Source organism: Mustela nivalis, assembly GCF_964662115.1.
Source record: "Mustela nivalis genome assembly, chromosome: 20".
Classification (NCBI taxonomy): domain Eukaryota; kingdom Metazoa; phylum Chordata; class Mammalia; order Carnivora; family Mustelidae; genus Mustela; species Mustela nivalis.
In genome coordinates, this window is record NC_139039.1 from 7,399,148 (window position 1) to 7,417,546 (window position 18,399).

Sequence of the window (18,399 nt, forward strand, 5' to 3'; positions counted from 1 at the left end):
ATGCTGAGTGAAATAAGTCAGAGAGAAATACCATCTGATTTCACTCATACATGGAATTTAAGAAACAAAACAAATGAAAGGGAAGGAAAGACGCAAAACAAAAACTAGACTTCTAACTATGAAGAACTGATGGTTACCATAAGGAGGGGGGAGGGTACAGGTGAAACAGATGAAGGGGATTAAGAGTACACTTATTTGCTGAGCACTGAGTAATATACAGAATTATCCAATATTATATTGTACCCCTGAAGTGAATACAACACTGTTAACTATACTGGAAATAAAATTTTTAAAAAGACCTATATCAAAAAATTAAAATATTTTAGATTCCTATATTCCTTCCTCAATCCTTTTGTTGAATGGTAAAGTAGTTCTAAAATATTCTTCCTAGGGTGCCTGGGTGGCTCAGTGGGTTAAAGCCTCTGCCTTCAGCTCAGGTCATAATCCCAGGGTCCTGGGATCAAGTCCCACAACGGGCTCTCTGCTCAGCGGGGAGCCTGCTTCCTCCTTTCTCTGCCTGCCTCTGTGCCTACTTGTGATCTCTGTCAAGTAAATAGATAAAGTCTTTTTAAAAATTTTAAAAATAAAAATAAGTAAAATATTCTTCCTAGCTTTCCAGAAAAATAAAGGTAAATCTAGACCTGTGGCACTGGTAGACCTAGCCCATTCTGAATTGTACTCAAGTGTAATAAATGTTCCTCAGTCATATCTGGCCCACATCTATCTCATGTCTCCAATACCCCAAAAGCAAACTGAAAGGCTACAGGTGAGAGATGGGCAGTCATAGCTGGGAGTTCCCTCTTGTCTTCCTGCTAGGGTAGGAGCAGGCAATGAGTTTCCTGGAGGAAAGACCTCCTGCCTAAAAAGTCCTACACCCAGAACACTGGGCAAAGAATTGGGTCAAAAACAAAAGAAAATTATTTCTTGTAATTAAAGGAATGTAAAGAATAATTTTGAAAATAATTTAACACCTAGTACATTTAGGATATAACCCACAGGATGCCAGAAAAAATAGTTAACATTGAAAGAAAAGTCTGGTCTAGAAACTAATCCTGAACTGGCCCACATTCAGACCCATGAAGACATAAATTTTTCTTTATTTTGAATTCAATATACAATACCCAATTCAAATAGAAAAATAACAATATTTTAAACAATAAACTGGAAACCAAACAAACAAAAAACTCAAGAATTACTCCAAAAAAACAGGAAAGGATTCTAAGAAAAGGAAGATAATATTTAATTTTCTATGGCTGTTGGTTTCACTCATAGAAGATAAAGAAGTAAGGAGCTAATTAAGCATTTCCATTAGACCCTGATGCCTAAGAGGTCCTCCTCTGACCATCAAAGCTTTACTAGCATAACAATATATTTCTTTACCCAAGAATTAATATTACTTACATATCACAATATTATAAAATACTATTCATTAATTTAAAGTATAAAAGTTTTTATAGTATTTTTTACTAATCTTGACAATGGATATAAGAAGTGTTCAACTATTCTAATTTATTTTTCATACTAAGTAATTAATGGGCATTGCCTAAGGTAAGTCAATATAATACAAAAAGATATGAATAAAATATAATATTAAAATAAGATCATGTAATATTACATATTACGTATATATTATACATGTATAACTATAAATTACTTATGCAAATAATGTATAATGATATATAATTATCATATATTTCAATAGTATATATATTATATTATTTGGTAACATATTTTAATAATATATAATATTATATACCATATATATGTATGCTATATATTATATACTAAATATAAATATATACTACATGTATTTTAAAAGTAGTATGTAATAATATATTTTAATAATAATGTGAATGTTGTTAAAATAATAAAAATATAAGAATATATACATGACAGAGAGTGGGCTAAATATGTTATAGCTAATATGACCAACATTGCCTAAAGTTTATAAATCAAAATAGGGGGAAGAGAACATTTACTTTAAATAATAAATTTAGCTACAAGAAGAGTTTAAACAGAAATTATAAAGTCTTCAGTAGGACTCCCTGAAGAAGATAAGGAAGAATTACTATCGAATTTTGCTTTTTATACTTATAATTAAAATAACTTTGCCAGGTACATGCACAAATTTTGTAATAAAAATTATGAGTATCAGAAACAAAAATATGAGGGCGCCTGGGTGGCTCAGTGGGTTAAGCCTCTGCCTTCAGCTCAGGTCATGATCCCAGGGTCCTGGGATCAAGCCCCACATCGGGCTCTCTGCTCAGCGGCAAGTCGGCTTCCCTTCCTCTCTCTCTGCCTGCCTCTCTGCCTACTTGTGATCACTGTCTGTCAAATAAATAAATAAAAATCTTTAAAAATATATATATATGGACTGCAAAATCCCACTTTTGCAAAAACATATAGAGAGGGAGCCACAGTAACAGATAAAGACACAATGTAGAAGATACATATTAATCAAAATATTAATAGTGGTCATCACTTCCTGAGTAGAGAGATGCCATAAATTTACATAAATTTCCTTATATGTTCCTATTTAACTTTTAAATGGGGCAGAACATAAATTATTTTGTAATTAAAAAATTTTTTAGTACTTAAATTTGTTTTTTTAAAAAAAATGAACAGGATGGGAAAGTTCCTCAACCAATTACTTTACCTTTCAATGATGCATCTAATTATATCAATAATTTATTTCTAATATATATAAAATATTTACAAATATTATAAATTTTTTAAACAGACATAAAAAGTTTCTTTTAAATACTCATTAAATTTCTTTTAAATTCTCCAACTTTATGTTTACAAGCAAAAATCTGTTTGGGTTATAAAAATTTTTTACAGATAATTTTTCATGACGTACTATTGTCTATATTAAGGAATGCACATGTATTTGTGATATTTTTATTCTACTTCCTACTTCCAAAAGAATTGCAACAGATTTATTCTACAAAATATTCTTCCTTCTACACATTTCAAATTTTTAACAGCTAGAAAGTGTAATCTCTAAATGCAAGTATAAATGTAAACTGTATAAAATTTTGTTATAATGTTGAATGATTTTTAAATGTATAAATTTTTTTAAATAGTAAGATTAAATAATTACATACCAAAGCAATTCCAGCCGAATAATGAGTAACACACATCTTTCCAGGAATTGTTGCTCCTACATAATCTGGATGATCTCTATAGCTAAATAAATAAGTATATATTTATAATTAATTTTGAAAAACATTTGAAAGATGAGAATTTCTGCTAATAATTTGTCTGGGGCCCATAAAGTCCTAGACTGAAGCAAACTGAGGAACAATCTTTCCATACTTACTATTTCAAATTAAGAAGACATTTTTAATTAAATGATATTAAGCATATTATATATACTTTTTAAGATTTTATTTATTTATTTTTCAGAGAGAGAAAGAGACAGAGCACCAGCAAGTGGAGCAGCAGGCAGAGAGAGAAGCAGACTCCTTGCTGAACAAGGGACTCAATCCCAGGACCCTGGAATCATTTTCTACTTCTGTATAAAACTATTATTATTATTATTACCAGTTTCTCATAAGAATGACTTCATTGCTCTATAACTTAATATTATTAATTCTTCTTTGAGTAAGGGCCCATATAAATTGTCATATAATAATGCACTATTCTCAGAGATTTTTCATAAAAATTATCCCATTTAATTCTCAATTTAAGCCAATGAAATAGATATTATTATCTCCATTGAACAAATCATACATCAGATGAGAACTTAAAAGTAACTATCTCAAGGTAACACAATTAATAAGTGCTAGTGAAGGATATGAATTTAGGCAATCTGAACCCAGAGCCATACTTTCAACCACTAAGATACAGACACTCTAAACGTGTTCTGCCATCTTTAGAACCCCCATCAAAACAAACATCCCAAACTATATAAAGGAACTTGTTTCAATTATCAATTGGAACATCCCCCAGTTTCAACTGTACTTCGCATCACATTGCACTGTCTTCCTAGTGCTCTCTTTATTCTGTCTCTCTGATATTTTTTATGCCTAACCCTTCCAGCACTTGTTTACAAGTATTCACTCTTACATGCAACTTTGGCTCCCCGTTCCCCCATGTTTTGAGTACTGTTTACACTCATTCTTAATCCAAGAGAGTGCTACCAATAGATGTGAAAATGTAAGGACTGGTATTCAGCATCATACTAGAGGTTCTAGCCTGTTAAATAAGGCCAAAAATGTAAAATAAAAGGTATATGGATTGGAAAAGAAGGAATACAGTTTTCTCTGTTTATGGATGACGTGGTTGTCTATCTAGGAAATCCCACAGTATATAAAAAAGCTACTAGCACTGTGTGTTCAGCAGGTTTTCATGTCTCAAAGTCAATGTACAAAAGTCAATCTGATTTTCACATACTAGCAATAAAATATTTGAAACTGAAGTAAAATGAAACATTTACAATAGTGCTGATGTTATTTAAGGGTATGAACATGCAATGAGTAGTCAGTAAGACCTACAGATCCAATACAATAGAGGAGATAACAATGTTGTTTTATAATCTTAAAATCTGCTAAGAGCTTAGAAATTTATTATTTCAATCACACAAAAATGATAATTATATAACATGATAGATGTGCTTATTACCACTGCAACAGCAATCATATAATATATAAATGTATTTATTAACATGTTGTATACCTTAAATTTACAATGTTATGCAGAATTCAAATACATTTGAATAAAAAATTTAAAGATAAGTAAATTAATTTTTTCCATTCTGTGTTCAAAAAAGAAGAAAAAATAGCACTAAAAACATGATATACTAGGATATAAAGCTAACATAATGTGAGAAAAATATGTATCCTGATAGACACTGGTATATCTGTATACTGACAGAACTGTATACTACAGAACATTGATGAAAGAAATGTAAAAAGATCTAAGTAAATAGAAGAAAATACCAAGTGCATTGACTGGAAGAGTTAGTATTATTAAGCTGCCAGTTCTCTCCACACTACTGTATAGATTCTATGCAGTTCCAATCAACATTCTAGCAAGATATTTTAAAGCAACTGAGAAGCTGACTCTAACACTTATGTAGAAAGGCAAAAACTTAGAATAACCAAAACAATTTTCAAAAAGAACACATTTGGAGAATTTATACTACTTGATTTAAATGATTTTTATAAAGCTATAGTAATCAAGGCAGTGAGTTATTCACAAAAGAGGCCAAAAATAAACTCTTACATATAAAGTCAAATCACTGTTGCTACTGAGGAGGGAGCCCAAGCGCAAAAAGAGCCCAAAATTGCAAAAGCAATTAAATGGAGAAACTATAATTTTTTCAAGAATTAATGTTGAATAATTATTCATATGCAAAAATGTCCTCCTTCATATTTTTTGGTACAACATCAAAACATGATTTATCATCCAAAACATGATTCATAAAATAAAAAATTGATAGGATAATAATGAATTCATCAAAATCTGCTTTTTAAAATATACTATTAAGAAAATGAAAAGACTATCCACAGCCAGAAAATATTCTGAAATCATATATATTATATAGGACATGTACCTAAATGCTTAAAGAACACTTAATAGGAAGAGCTGGTCCAGGATGGCAACATAGGAAGATCCTGATCTTACCTCCTCCATAGACATACCAAATCTATACCTATTTGTAGAGACACTCCTCCTGAAAAAGGACTTACGGCTAACTGAACAGCTTCTATACAATGAAAGATAGAAAGACAAGAGGGACTGGCAAGACAGGAGACACAGTAATGAAGAGAAATCCCAAATCTAAAACTGCGAATGGCAGTGAGGAGTGATAGCACTGAAAGACCAGGAGCAGATTCATCTGCCCTGGGGCACAGAAAGAAAAGAAAAACAAAACAAAACAAAAAACAAACAATCAAAAAAACCCCTGGTTAAAAGAGCAACTAGTACATAAAAGAACAAGCTCTAGAAATCCACTAAATGTCAGGGGAGGACATTGCTGGACTCTGTGGGTCAGAGACGCTAGTGAGTGCAATGGTTTACACTCAGCCTACAACTTGATCTTGTAGATGAGAGCAGGGTCTGGGAGCCATAACCAACCTGCAAGCACCTGGCCCCTAGCTCACACCACCCCTAGATGCCCTGAGACACAGAAAAAAAAGCCATGGTTTAAAAGACCAACTAGTGTATAAGAGATACAGCCCCAGAACTCAGCCAAACTATGGGGGTATGGGAGTAGTAGGGAGCTGCTAGATGCTAGAACTCTCTCCAGGACAAGGGAGCTAGCAAGTACAACAGTTTCTTTTCCTCTTCCACCTTGATAATGTGAATGGGAGCAAGGTACAGATGCCCTGGCTCGTTTACCACCTCAGTGAGCCCTGTGCCCCTGATCCAACCAAGCCCAGCTGTTCCACTGGAATGCCCCTGGTCACTGCTCACTGCAGCCCTAGCCATTATGCCAAGGTGACACATGTACAAAGCCACCTCAGAACACTCCAAGCCCACACCACTGCAGCTTCCACCAGCTTGATAAGGCACCCCCAATGCAGAACACTCAGGACCTCCAACTGACACCTGCTACCGTTCCAGTCACCCCCAACAGGGTGTGCCATGCCTATAGTGCCCCAGAAACCTGCAGCCAATGCTCACCTTGGTTCCAGCGGCACCACCCCACCCCAAGGGCACTTGCTCTGAGCACCTCAGGATACTTAACTTCAGCTATCCTGCCAGGGCACGGTTTGCATGGAGAGCCCAAGGACCACACCAACACTTTCCCACTTCAGCTTTACCTGTCCTGCAGGGTGCCTGCTGCCTCAAGAGCCCCAGGAAGACCAGCCTATGCCATTTCAGCTATAGCTCACCCACCAGGGTGCCCTTCGCACAGAACAGGACTCTCTGGTCTATACCCCATCTTGGTTCCAGCAGTCCAGCCTAGGCATCCTCTAAGCAGAAAGCTCCAGAATACCATGGCTTACATCCACTTCAGCTTCAAGTATCCTGTCAGGACACCCTTTGTGTAGAAAGCCCAGGGACCACCCTAGACTGTGCTCATATCAATTGTAGCTGTCCTGCTAGGAGGCCCTCAGAATGTAGAGGCCCAGAATACCCTGGTCCGCACCTACTTCAACCTCAGCTGTCCTGCCAAAGTGCCCACGGCGCAAAGAGCCATAGAACCCATCAGACTGCAATCACTTCAGATTCACAATCATATCAGGATAGCCCCTGTGCATAGAGCCTCAGACCCGGCCCACACTCACTTCAGCCCTGGCCATCTCACCGAGCAGCCCTAGTACAGACTGCACCATCTACAGACTGCACCATCAGCCCACTTCATCTACAGCTCCAGTTAGCAAAAGTCAACAAGGGAAGTTGACACAAGGAATGAATATAAACAAGACCATTCCTTTAAGTTTAGGAAAGGTAGTTTCATATAAACAAAAAGAAATTCAAGAAAAATGGGGATACAGAAAAATTGCTCCAAGAGAAAGAAAAAGACATCAGAAAAATAACTAATGAAAAAGAGATATGCAATATGCCTCAGAAAGAATTTATAGTGATAATCATAAAAGACGTTCACTGGGGTGGTCAGAAAAAGTGGAAAAACTCAGTGAGGCCTTCAGTAAAAAGAAAATATTTTTTAAAAACCAATCTGACTTGAAGGATGCAGTAACTAAAAGAAAAATAATCTAGATAGAATCAATAGTAGATTAGTAGCTGCAGAAGAATGGATCAGCAATCTGGAAGACAAGGTCATGGCAAGCATCCAAGCTAAACAGTAAAAAGAAAAAGGCATTTTTAGAAAGTGAAAATAGGTTAAGTAACTCATTGAACAACATCAAACAAACAAATATTCCCTTCATCATTAGGGCCCAAGAAGAAAAGGAGAAAGGAGCAGAAAATGTATTTGAAATAATAAGTAGGGGCAGCTTGGTGGCTCAATTAAGGGTCTGCCTTTGGCTTAGGTCATGACCCCAAGGGTCTGGGATCAAGCCCTACATTGAGCTCTCCACTCAATGCGGCATCTGCTTCTCCCTCCTAGGTCTCCCTTTCACTCTCTCTCTCAATAAAATAAATAAAATCTTTAAAAAAAATAATAGGTAAAAACTTCCCTAACTCCGAGAAGGCAATACACAGCCAGGTTCAGGAAGTGCAGAGAGTTGCAAACAAGATGAACCCAAGAAGGTCCATACCACAACACATTACAGTTAAAATGTCAGAAGTTAAAGACTGGGAATGTTAAAAGCAGTAAGAAAGAAACAACTACTTACATTCAAAGAAAACCCTACAAGACCATCAGTTGACTTTTCAGCAGAAACTGCAGATCAGAAGAGAGTGGCATGATATATTCAAAGTGCTGAAAAGAAAAAAAAACCTACAACCAAAAATACTCTACCTGGCAAGGTTATCATTTGGAATTGAAAGAGAGAGAAGGAGTTTATCATCAGAACAAAAGTAAAAGGATTTTACCACCACTAAGCCTCCTTATAATAAAAATGTTAAAGGGACTTTTTAAGTGGAAAAAAATCCATAATCAGAAGCAAATTATGAGTTAAAGGATATAAAGTATGACAACATATATATAAAATGTGAAGAAGGGAGTAAAAAAGACAAAAAGATCATAAACTTTAAATATAGACTGTTACACGCATAGGATGCTATATGTGAACATCATAGTAACCACAGACCCAAAACCTATAATAAACATAAAATAAAGAAAGCCAAACATAACACTATATAAATTCATCAATCACAAGGAAAGAGATCAAGAGAAGAAGAAAACAACAGAGAACAAAACAACCAGAAAACAATTAAAATTGCGAAGGACTATACCTATCAATAATTTCTTTAAGTTTAAATGGTCCAAATGTTCCAGTCGAGACACAGGGTAGCAAAATAGGTAAAAAGAACCATCTTTTGCTGCCTATTAGACTCTTACTTTAGGCCTAATGATACATACAGATTCAAAGTGAAGGGATGAAGAAAGATAAACCAAGCAAATGAAAGTGGAGGAGAAAAAAGCCAGGGTAGCAATTCTTATGTTGAACAAAACAGACTTTAAAACAAAGACTGCAGGGGTGAATGGGTGGCTCAGTCATTAAGTGTCTGCCTTCGGATCAGGTCCTGATCCCAGGGTCCTGGGACCAAGGCCTGCACCTGTTCCCTGCTCGGTGGGAAGCCTCCTTCTCCCTCTCCCACTCCCGCAGTTTTTGTTCTCTCTCTCTCTCTCTCTGTCAAATAAATAAATAAATCTTTAAAAAAAAAAAACTGTAAAGAGACAAAGAATAACAATAGCAATAACAATACTGTTAAAAGGAATCAGTCCAACAAGAGAATATTACAAATATCTATGCACCCAACATTAGAATATCTAAGTATATAAAGAAAAGATTAACCAATATAAAGGGAGAAATTGACAATAATGTAAAAACAGTAGTGGACTTTAAACTTCATTAACATCTATTAATAGGCCATCCACATATAAAACCAATAAGGAAACAGTATCTTTGAACAATACTTTAAACCTGATGGATTTAACAGGTAAATACACAGTACATTTCATACAAAAACAGCAGAATATACATTCTTTCAAGTGCACATGGAACATGCTCCAGGAAAGGTCAAGGTAGGTCATAAAATAAAGTCTCAACAAATTTAAAAAGACTGAAATTGTATCTGTCATCTTTTCTGACCACAACAATATGAAACTAGAAATCAATTACAAGGAAGAAAAAAACTATAAAAACCAAACATGTGGAGATTAAATAACGTGCTACTAAACAACCAATAGGTCAACTAAGAAATCAAAGAGGAAATTTTAAAAAATGCATAGAGACAGATGAAAACGAAAACACAATGGCACTCAGAGAAAACAATTCTAAAAGGAAAATTGATGGCAATACAGTCCCACCTCAAAAAAACAAGAAAAATCTCAGTCTAACCTTATAACTAAAGGAACCAGAAAAAGAACAAGCCCAAAGTTAGTAGAATGAAGGAAATAATAAAGATCAGAGCAGAAGTAAATGAAATGAAGGCAAAAAAAAAAAAAAAAAATCAGTGGAAAAGATCAAAGAAATGAAGAGCTAGTTCTTTGTAAAGATACACAAGATTAATAAACTTTTCACCTATCTCAAGGTGCTTTTTGTTTCCTCTTTTGATTTTTTTGACCCATAATTTTTTCAGTAGCATGATGTTTAAACTCTATATATTTGTGAATTTTTCAGTTTTCTTCTTGTATTGATTTCTAGTTTCCTAAAATTATCAGAAAAGATGTCAGATACGCTTTAGATCTTCTTGAATACATTAAGACTTATTTTGTAGGAGGTGTCCAAGATGGCAGAGGAAGAGGAGACCTTGGTTTTGTCTGGACCCAGGAATTCCACTAGATAGCTATCAAACCATTCTGAACACCTGCAAACACAACCAGAGATCTAAGAAAAGAATAGCTGGGACTCTACAGATAAAAACGCGACCACTTTCTTCAATGGAGGAGGTGCAGAGAACTGAATCGGAGGTAGTATATGGGAAGATAAAACCACAGTGGGAGGGAGCCTCCATAAGCTGGCACCAGAAAGTGATATATCAGCAGAGCACAAAATCGTAACTTTTAGAAGTCTGCTCCAGTGAGGAATGCCCCCACAAAAGGCACTCGGGTGGCTAAGTAGGGGCAGAACCCTAGGCAGACCTGTGTGGCCTGAGGATCCGCAGGGTCACAAGACGACTGAGGGTGCCTGAGTGTGGCAGAGTTGGTTTTTTTTTTCTTTTCCAAAAGAAAAGAGAAAGGACCCAAATAAATAAAATCATGAATGAAAGTGAAGAGATCACAACCAACACCGAAGAAATACAATTATAAGAAAACATTATAGCGTTATATATTATATATATAATATATGTTATATTGTATTATATTAAATTATATTAGAACATATTATAAGCAATTATATGCCAAAAAAAATTAGCCAATCTGGAAGAAATGGATGCATTCCTAGAGATGTATAAACTACCAAAACTGAAACAGGAAGAAATAGGAAACATAAGCAGACCCATAACCAGCAAGGAAATTGAAGCAGTAATCAAAAATCTCCCAACAAACAAGAGCCCTGAGCCAGATGACTTCTGGGGGAATTCTACCAATCATTTAAAAAAAAGAATTAATGCCTACTCTTTTGAAGCTGTTTCAAAAAATAGAAATGAAAGAAAAACTTCCAAACTTTATGAGGCTAGCGTTACCTTAATCCCCAAATCAGACGAAGACCACAAATGTTATATGATTTCACTCATACGTAGATTTTAGAAACAAAACAAACAAGCAAAGAGAGGAGAGAAACTTAAACCAAGAAACAGACTCTTAACTATAAAGAACAAACTGATGGTTACAAGAGGGGAGGTGAGTGAGGGGATGGGTGAAAACAGGTGATGGGGTTTAAGGAGAGCACTTGTGATGATGTATGAAGTGTTGAATCACGGTACACCTGAAACTAATATTACACTGCATGTTAACTAACCAGTTTAAATTAAAACTTAAAAAAATAAAAACAAAAAGGGCCTGTCTGAGCCAATGTGAGCTTATAGTTGGATGGTGTCAGCAATCAGACCACATACTTGCCCTCACCCCATTTCTGGAGAAGCAGTCATAGCAAACTGCAGGCACTCCCTTCGCATTATCTTGAGAGGCTTTCATTGGTAAGTAGGGCCTGCAGTCAAATCAGATGCCTGCCCTTTGTCTGTCTGTCTGTGGGGGTTCAGGGTGCTCTCCTTCCCTTGTCACATGAGAAGCTTTTGCTGGTGGGCAGGGCCAGCAATCAGACCAGAGGCCTGCTCCCAGTCTGTCTGCCAGGGCTGCAGTGACCCTGAACAACAGGGCTCTCTCACTATACTCACCGCTGAGAGATTTTTTTTGGTGGGTGGGGCCTGCAGTCAAATCAAATGTGTGCCTCCAGTCCATCTGCTGGAGCTGCAGTCAAATTAGTAGTGTGTATGGCAATAGTCTCCTTCCCCAGGGGCAGGGGTCACTGGAGTGGTGCCGGTCCCTTCCATGGCTGCTTGCAGGATGTGATAAAGCAAGAGCCACTTTGGAGAGACTCTTGCAGAGTAGGAGGGTTAGAATGGGCAGATCTGCAGAATGCAGGAGCAGGGCACACAGTATTAGCAAGGTAGGTAGAGAGTGTTCATGCTGGTCCCCAGAAGTGTCAGGGTATCTAGGCTGAAGTGGGGAAAAGAAATGGCACCCACCAACTCTTTTGCTCTTTGAGAAGTCCCCTAAAGATCCCTGGCCCTCCAGTACACATTCTGAGGCTATTAAGTAAATCTCCTTCATGTGTATCTCTGGCACTTTTCGAACTGTGTCTTCTATGCTCTATTTCAGTGAGGTTGTTTGTTGTGCTGGCTCTTTAAGGGCAGGGACTCAATTTCCTATTGCCCCATTGTAAAACTCATGAAGTTAACTCCACTGGGGTTTAAAGCCAAAGGTTATGGAGATTCATCTTCCCATAGAGGTCCCCTACGTCTCTGGTGCCTAGTATGTGGTCCACTCCTCTTCCTTTTCCATGATTCTGATGTCCCTCCTGTTTGTGGTTGGTTTCACTGGGAATTTAGCTTGTGACTCTGTCTCTCCACCCTACCCATTTGGATATGGCCTCCTCTCTATAAGTAACTGTGGAAAGTCTGTTTTGCCAGTCTTTGGGTCATTTTCTATGTTAGCTGCACTGATGTGGTTTTTCTCTAGGTGTGCCTGTGGGACAAAGTAAGCTTAGATTCCTCCTATTCTGCCAACGTCCCTGAAGTCCCAACCAACAGCTAAGTTCTTACTGCCACTTTATTGTTTTCTGGCTGCTTTATAACTAACTGCCCTTTCATTTCTCCTTATCTTGCTCTCTTCCTTTTTGATTTGATGATTTGCTATAATGTATGCACACATTTATTGCATGTTATCTTTTGTATTTATACTATAAGTTTTACCTTTGTGGTTACCATGAGGCTTTCATAAAACAAATTATAAGTCTACTTCAAGGTCTACTTCAAAGTGATAACCTAACTTTGAACACATTTTAATGGTCTACATTTTTACTTCCTCCACCCCGTTTTGTTATGATGTCATAACTTACATCTTTTTGTGTATCCTCTAAAAAAATTATAGTTGTGTTTACTACTTTGTCTTTAAACCTTCTTACTAGCTTTATAAGTGATGAACGCACCCCCTTTACAACATTAGACTAATCTGGATTTTACTATTTATTTGTGAGTGAGATTTACACTTCCATATGTTTTCTTGTTACAATTGCGGTCCATCTCATTTAAACTGAAACAATATTCCTTTAACATTTCCTGTAATATTGGTCTAGTTAGTGGTGATGATGCCCTTTAGCTTTTACTTGTTGGAACACTGTTTATGTCTCCTTCAATTTTTCCAAATACAGTATTCTTAATTAACATTTTTTTCTGTCAGCACTTTAAATATATCATGTAACTTCTTCCTGGCATGGAAAGTTTCTGCTGAAAAATCTGCAAATAATGTTATGGGGTTCCCTTATATGTAACAATATGGGGGGGGGTCCTTGCTACATTTAAAATTCCCTCCCCTTTAACTTTTGACAATTTGATATTAATGTGTCTTGGTGTGAGTCTCTTTGGCTTTGTCTTACTTGGCCTCTCTGGAATTCCTGGATCTGAATGTGTATTTCCTTCCCCAGGTTAGGGAAATTTTCAGCCATTATTTCTCCACCAAAGTTTTCTACTCCTTTCTCCTATCTCTTGCTGATATGGCTGTAATGTTAATATTGGTCTGCTTGATGTTCTTCCACAAGTCCCTTATGCTATTTTTGCTTTTCCTCTCTTTTTCTATTTGCTGCTCTGATGGGGTGAGATTTGAGTTCACTGATCCTTTCTTCCACTTTATCTAGTATGCTGTTGAATTCTATGTATTTTTCCATTCGGTTATTATATCTTTAGCTCTGAAACTTCTGTTTTTTATTTCTTACATTTTCTCTTTTAATGAAATTCTCACCTTTTCCATACAATCCTGAGCTCAAAGAGCATCTTTAAGACCATTATTTTGAGCTCTTTATCAGGTAAATCACTTATATCTATTTCATTAAGATCTTTTTCTGAAGTTTTATCTTTCATTTGCAACATATTCCTGTTTTCCATTTTCCTTGACTTTGTGTTAGTTTCTATGCATTAAATAAATCAGTTATCTCTCAGTCTTAAAGGAGTTGCCTAGTAGTATAGAATATAAAGTTATCATTTAACCTTTTTCTTCTTCTGGTAATCTCTCAAACATCTTGATGTTCAAACAGGTTACTTTATTTTTAGAGGGTCCCACTACTTGATGGTGTCCCAAGACCAGTCACTGCCCCGAATGGGAGGGTGTCAGTCAGCATCTAGATTCAGGCAGACTGGAAACCAGACACTAAGGCAAATATACCTCTTTTAGGGAAGCACAGAGAAACTGGCATTTGGTCTATTCCTTTGCTGAACCCTGTGGTGATAGCCAGTTAAGAACCATTTCTTTGTTTCCACCCCATCACCCTGTGAACACAAGTCCCTCTGACCATCAAAGTCGGGCTATTAAGGAATGTATACTCTGAGCAGCAGCCTCTTAAGTTTAGGGCACCAGACATGTGCACAAGCTCCTTTCTTAGAGACACCAAAGACTTCGGGATGGACAGAGGAAGAGCATGAAGATGGCACCTGCTAGCCTCCCCAGCCTCTGAAGAGGATTATAATCAGACTCTAGATGTGTGTTCAATTCAATGTGTGCTTAACTATGGCCCTCAGGCCAGAGCTATGAAGATAACTAATAGGCCTCTTTCACAGAAAGATTGGGGATGCATTTCAGTTTTCTATCTTTATACTGTGCCCTGTGCGCTGTAGCCAGTCAAGAACTATTTCTCCATTAACTACAGTCCTATAGTACCCACAAAATTAAGCCCCACTGACCATCAGGTGATCCAACAGGTATCCCTTGGGCAGCAACCACAGAAACCATTGCACCAGATGAGTACGCAAGGTCTTTCTGGAAATTCCAGCAACCTACAGTAATGCAGAAGGAAAGCACAAATATGGCACCTAATGGTAATTCATTAGGCCCATAGATGTGTGTTAAATTTCTACTTTCAGAGGAAGACTGGGCATCTCTGTCCACTCCCTGTGTTCTAGGCCCTGTGGGATAGCCTCAGAGTCTGATGAGCCCTTAAAAAAAATTTCCCAATTCCCTATAGCCTGTGGATATTATGATGCAAGCCTTATCAGCTTTCAAATCTAGATGTCTTGTGGGCTTGCCTCTCAGGCACTATCTTAAAAGCTGGGTTGTTAGACGTAGGATTTAAGCTATTAGTTCCTCAGAGAGAATCTCAAAGTTACGAGTTCCCCCAAGTTCTGAGAGACCATTTATCGTGAGATTGTGTCTCAGTCTCTCCTACCTGTTTCAATATGGGTTTTTTTCTTGTTCATCTGATGTGTAGCAGTAGCGTAGTTTTTTTTTCTTTCTCAGAAAAAAACTTTTCTATATGTAGCTTAGTTTTTCTCAGAAAAAAAGTCTTTCCAGATTCAGTGTGTCTATTTCTTGATTTGCATTCCTCTAATGATTAGTATTGACAAAGATTTCTTAATGTGCTTATTGGACACTTGTAGATCTTATCTGGAGAAATGTCTCTTTAAGTCCTTTGCCCATTTTTAATGAGACTGTCTTTTTGCTGTTAATATTTATTGTCCCTTATATATTCTGGATATTAAACACTTACTAGGCATGATTTGAAAATATCTTCTCCTATATGGTGCCTTTTCATTCTGTTCTTTTTTTATTCAAGCATAACCAATATATGTTCTTATATTAGTTTCAGGTGTACAGTATAATGACTCAACAATTCTATACATTTTTTGGTGCTCATCAAGATAACTGTACTCTTAAACCCTTTTATCTATTTCACCTAGCTACCCACCCACTTTCCTATGGCAGATACCAGTTTGTTCTCTGTGTTTAGAAGTCCATTTTTTCTCTTTGTTCATTATTATTTTGTTTCTTAAATTCCACATATTTGTGAAATCATATGTAATTTAACCCTCTCTGACTTATTTAACTTAGCATTTTTCTCTCTAGGTTAATCCATGTTGTGGCAAATGGCAAGATTTCATTCTTTTGATAGCTTAATAATATTCCATTGTGTATGTATACCACTTCCTCTTTACCCATTCATCTATCAATGGACAGTAGGGTTGTTTCCATATCTTGGCTATTGTAAATAAAGTTGCAATACACATAGGGGTGCATATATCTTTTTGAACTAGTGTTTTTGTTTTCTTTGGATATATCAAATTGTGAAATTACTAGATCAGATGGCAATTCTTTTTTTTTTTTTTTTTAAGAAAACTTCATACTGTTTTTCACAGCAGTTCCAATTGTGTTCCCACCAACATGGCATAAGGATTCCTTTTTCTCCACATTTTTGCCAACATTTATTGAGACAGAGAGTGGGTGAATGGGGTGGAGGGGCAGAAGGAGAGAATCTTAAGCTGGCTCCACGCCTAGTGCAGAACCCAATGTAGGACTCAATCTCACAACCCTGAGATCATGACCTAAGCCCAAATCATGAGTCAAGTGCTTAACTGACCAAGCCACCTAGGTGCCCTCGTCTTTTTTATTTTAGCCATTCTGAGAGGTATGGGGTGCTATCTAACGTGGTTTGGATTTACATTTCCCTGATGATTAGTTATGTTGAGTATCTTTTCATGTGTTAGCCCTCTGTACATCTTCCTTAGATAAATGTCTATTCAAGTCTACTGATCATTTTTAACCAGATTATTTGTTTTATTGCTGTTGAGTTATATAAGTTCATTATATATTTTGGATAGTAACCGTTTATCAGATATATCAGTTGCAAAAGCAAAGCCTTTATGCTTTGCTGATGGTTTCCTTACTGGTGCAGAAGATTTTTATTTTTGTGTAGTCCTAATAGTTCAATTGTGTTTTTGTTTCCCATTCCAGAGGGCAGATCTAGAAAAATGTTTCTATGGCTGGTGTGAAAAAAATTGCTGCCTATATTTTCTTCCAGGAATTTTATGGCTTCATGTCTGAAATTTAGGTCTTTGAGCCACCTTTAATTTATCTTTTTCGTATGGTATAAAAAAAAATGAAAGACAATTATCATATGATCTCACAGATATGAGGAATTTAAGAAACAAGACAGAGGATCATAGGGGAAGGTAAGGAAAAAATGAAACAAGATGAAACCAGAGAGGAAGACAAACCATAAGAGACTCTTAATCTCAGGAAATGAACTGAGGGTTGCTGGAGGGGATGCAGGATGGAATGGATAAGTTGGCTGGGTGATGGACACTGGGGAGGTTATGTGCTATCGTGAGTGCTGTGAATTGTGTAAGACTGATAAATCACAGACCTGTACCCCTGAAACAAGTAATACATTATATGTAAGTTTTTTTAAAAAGATAGTCTCTTCAACAAATGGTATTGGAAAAACTAGAAAACAACACACAAAAGAATTAAACAGGACCACATTCTTACACCATACAAAAAAAAAAAAAATTCAAAATGGATTCAAGATGTAAAGGTGAAATATGGAACCATGAAAATCCTAGAGGATAACACAAGCAGTAACCCTCTCTGACACTGGCCCTTAACAACTTCTTCCTAGATATGTCTCCAGAGGCAAAGGAAACAAAAGCAAAAATAAACCATTGGTACTTCATCAAAAGTTTCTTCATAAAAAGTTTCTGCACAGTGAAGGAAGTATTCAACAAAACAAAATAAAATCTTTGGAATGGGTTGATATATTTTCAAATGACCTATGTGCAAAAGGGTAAGTATCCAAAATATATAAAGAACTTCTACAACTCAACACAAAAAAATGAATAATCCAATTAAAAATGAGAAGACATGAATAGACTTTTTTCCAAACAAGACATATGATGTCTGTTGGATGGCCAACAGACATATGAAAAGCTACTCAACATAACTCATCAGCAGGAGGTACAATCAAAACCTCAATAAGATAACTCCTCACACCTGTGAGAATGGCTAACACAAGAAACAACAGGTGTTGGCAAGAATGTAGAGAAGGGGGAACACTTTTGCACTGGTGGTAGGAATGCAAAGTGATGCAGCCACTCTCTAAAATAGTATGGATGTTCCTCAAAAAGGTAGAAATAGGACTACCCTAGGATCCAGCAAATATACTAGGTATTTACTCAAAGAATACAAAAATACTAATTCAAATGGATACATATCCCAATATTTATAGCAACATTATGTACAATAGCCGAATAATGGAAAAAGCCCAAGTGTCCATCAACTGATGAACAGATAAAGAGGAAGTGGTATATATATGTATGTATATATATATATATATATATGTGTGTGTGTGTGTGTGTGTGTGTGTGTGTGTGTGTGTGTTGTATATACAT

At 36.4% G+C, this 18,399-nt stretch overlaps 1 protein-coding gene across 6 annotated transcripts in view; it reads right to left on the bottom strand.

Moving 5' to 3' along the window:
* Positions 1–18,399, bottom strand: part of ADAM32 (ADAM metallopeptidase domain 32) — a 197,757-nt gene that overhangs the window by 110,009 nt on the left and 69,349 nt on the right. For all 6 annotated transcript variants that reach the window (XR_014306696.1, XM_082715368.1, XM_082715369.1 and 3 more), the window contains exon 10: positions 3,108–3,189. Coding sequence is in view for 5 of the 6 variants with exons in the window: in XM_082715368.1 (XP_082571494.1) it covers positions 3,108–3,189 (82 nt within the window). In the remaining variant the exon portion in view is untranslated. The remainder of the gene's footprint in view (positions 1–3,107; positions 3,190–18,399) is intronic.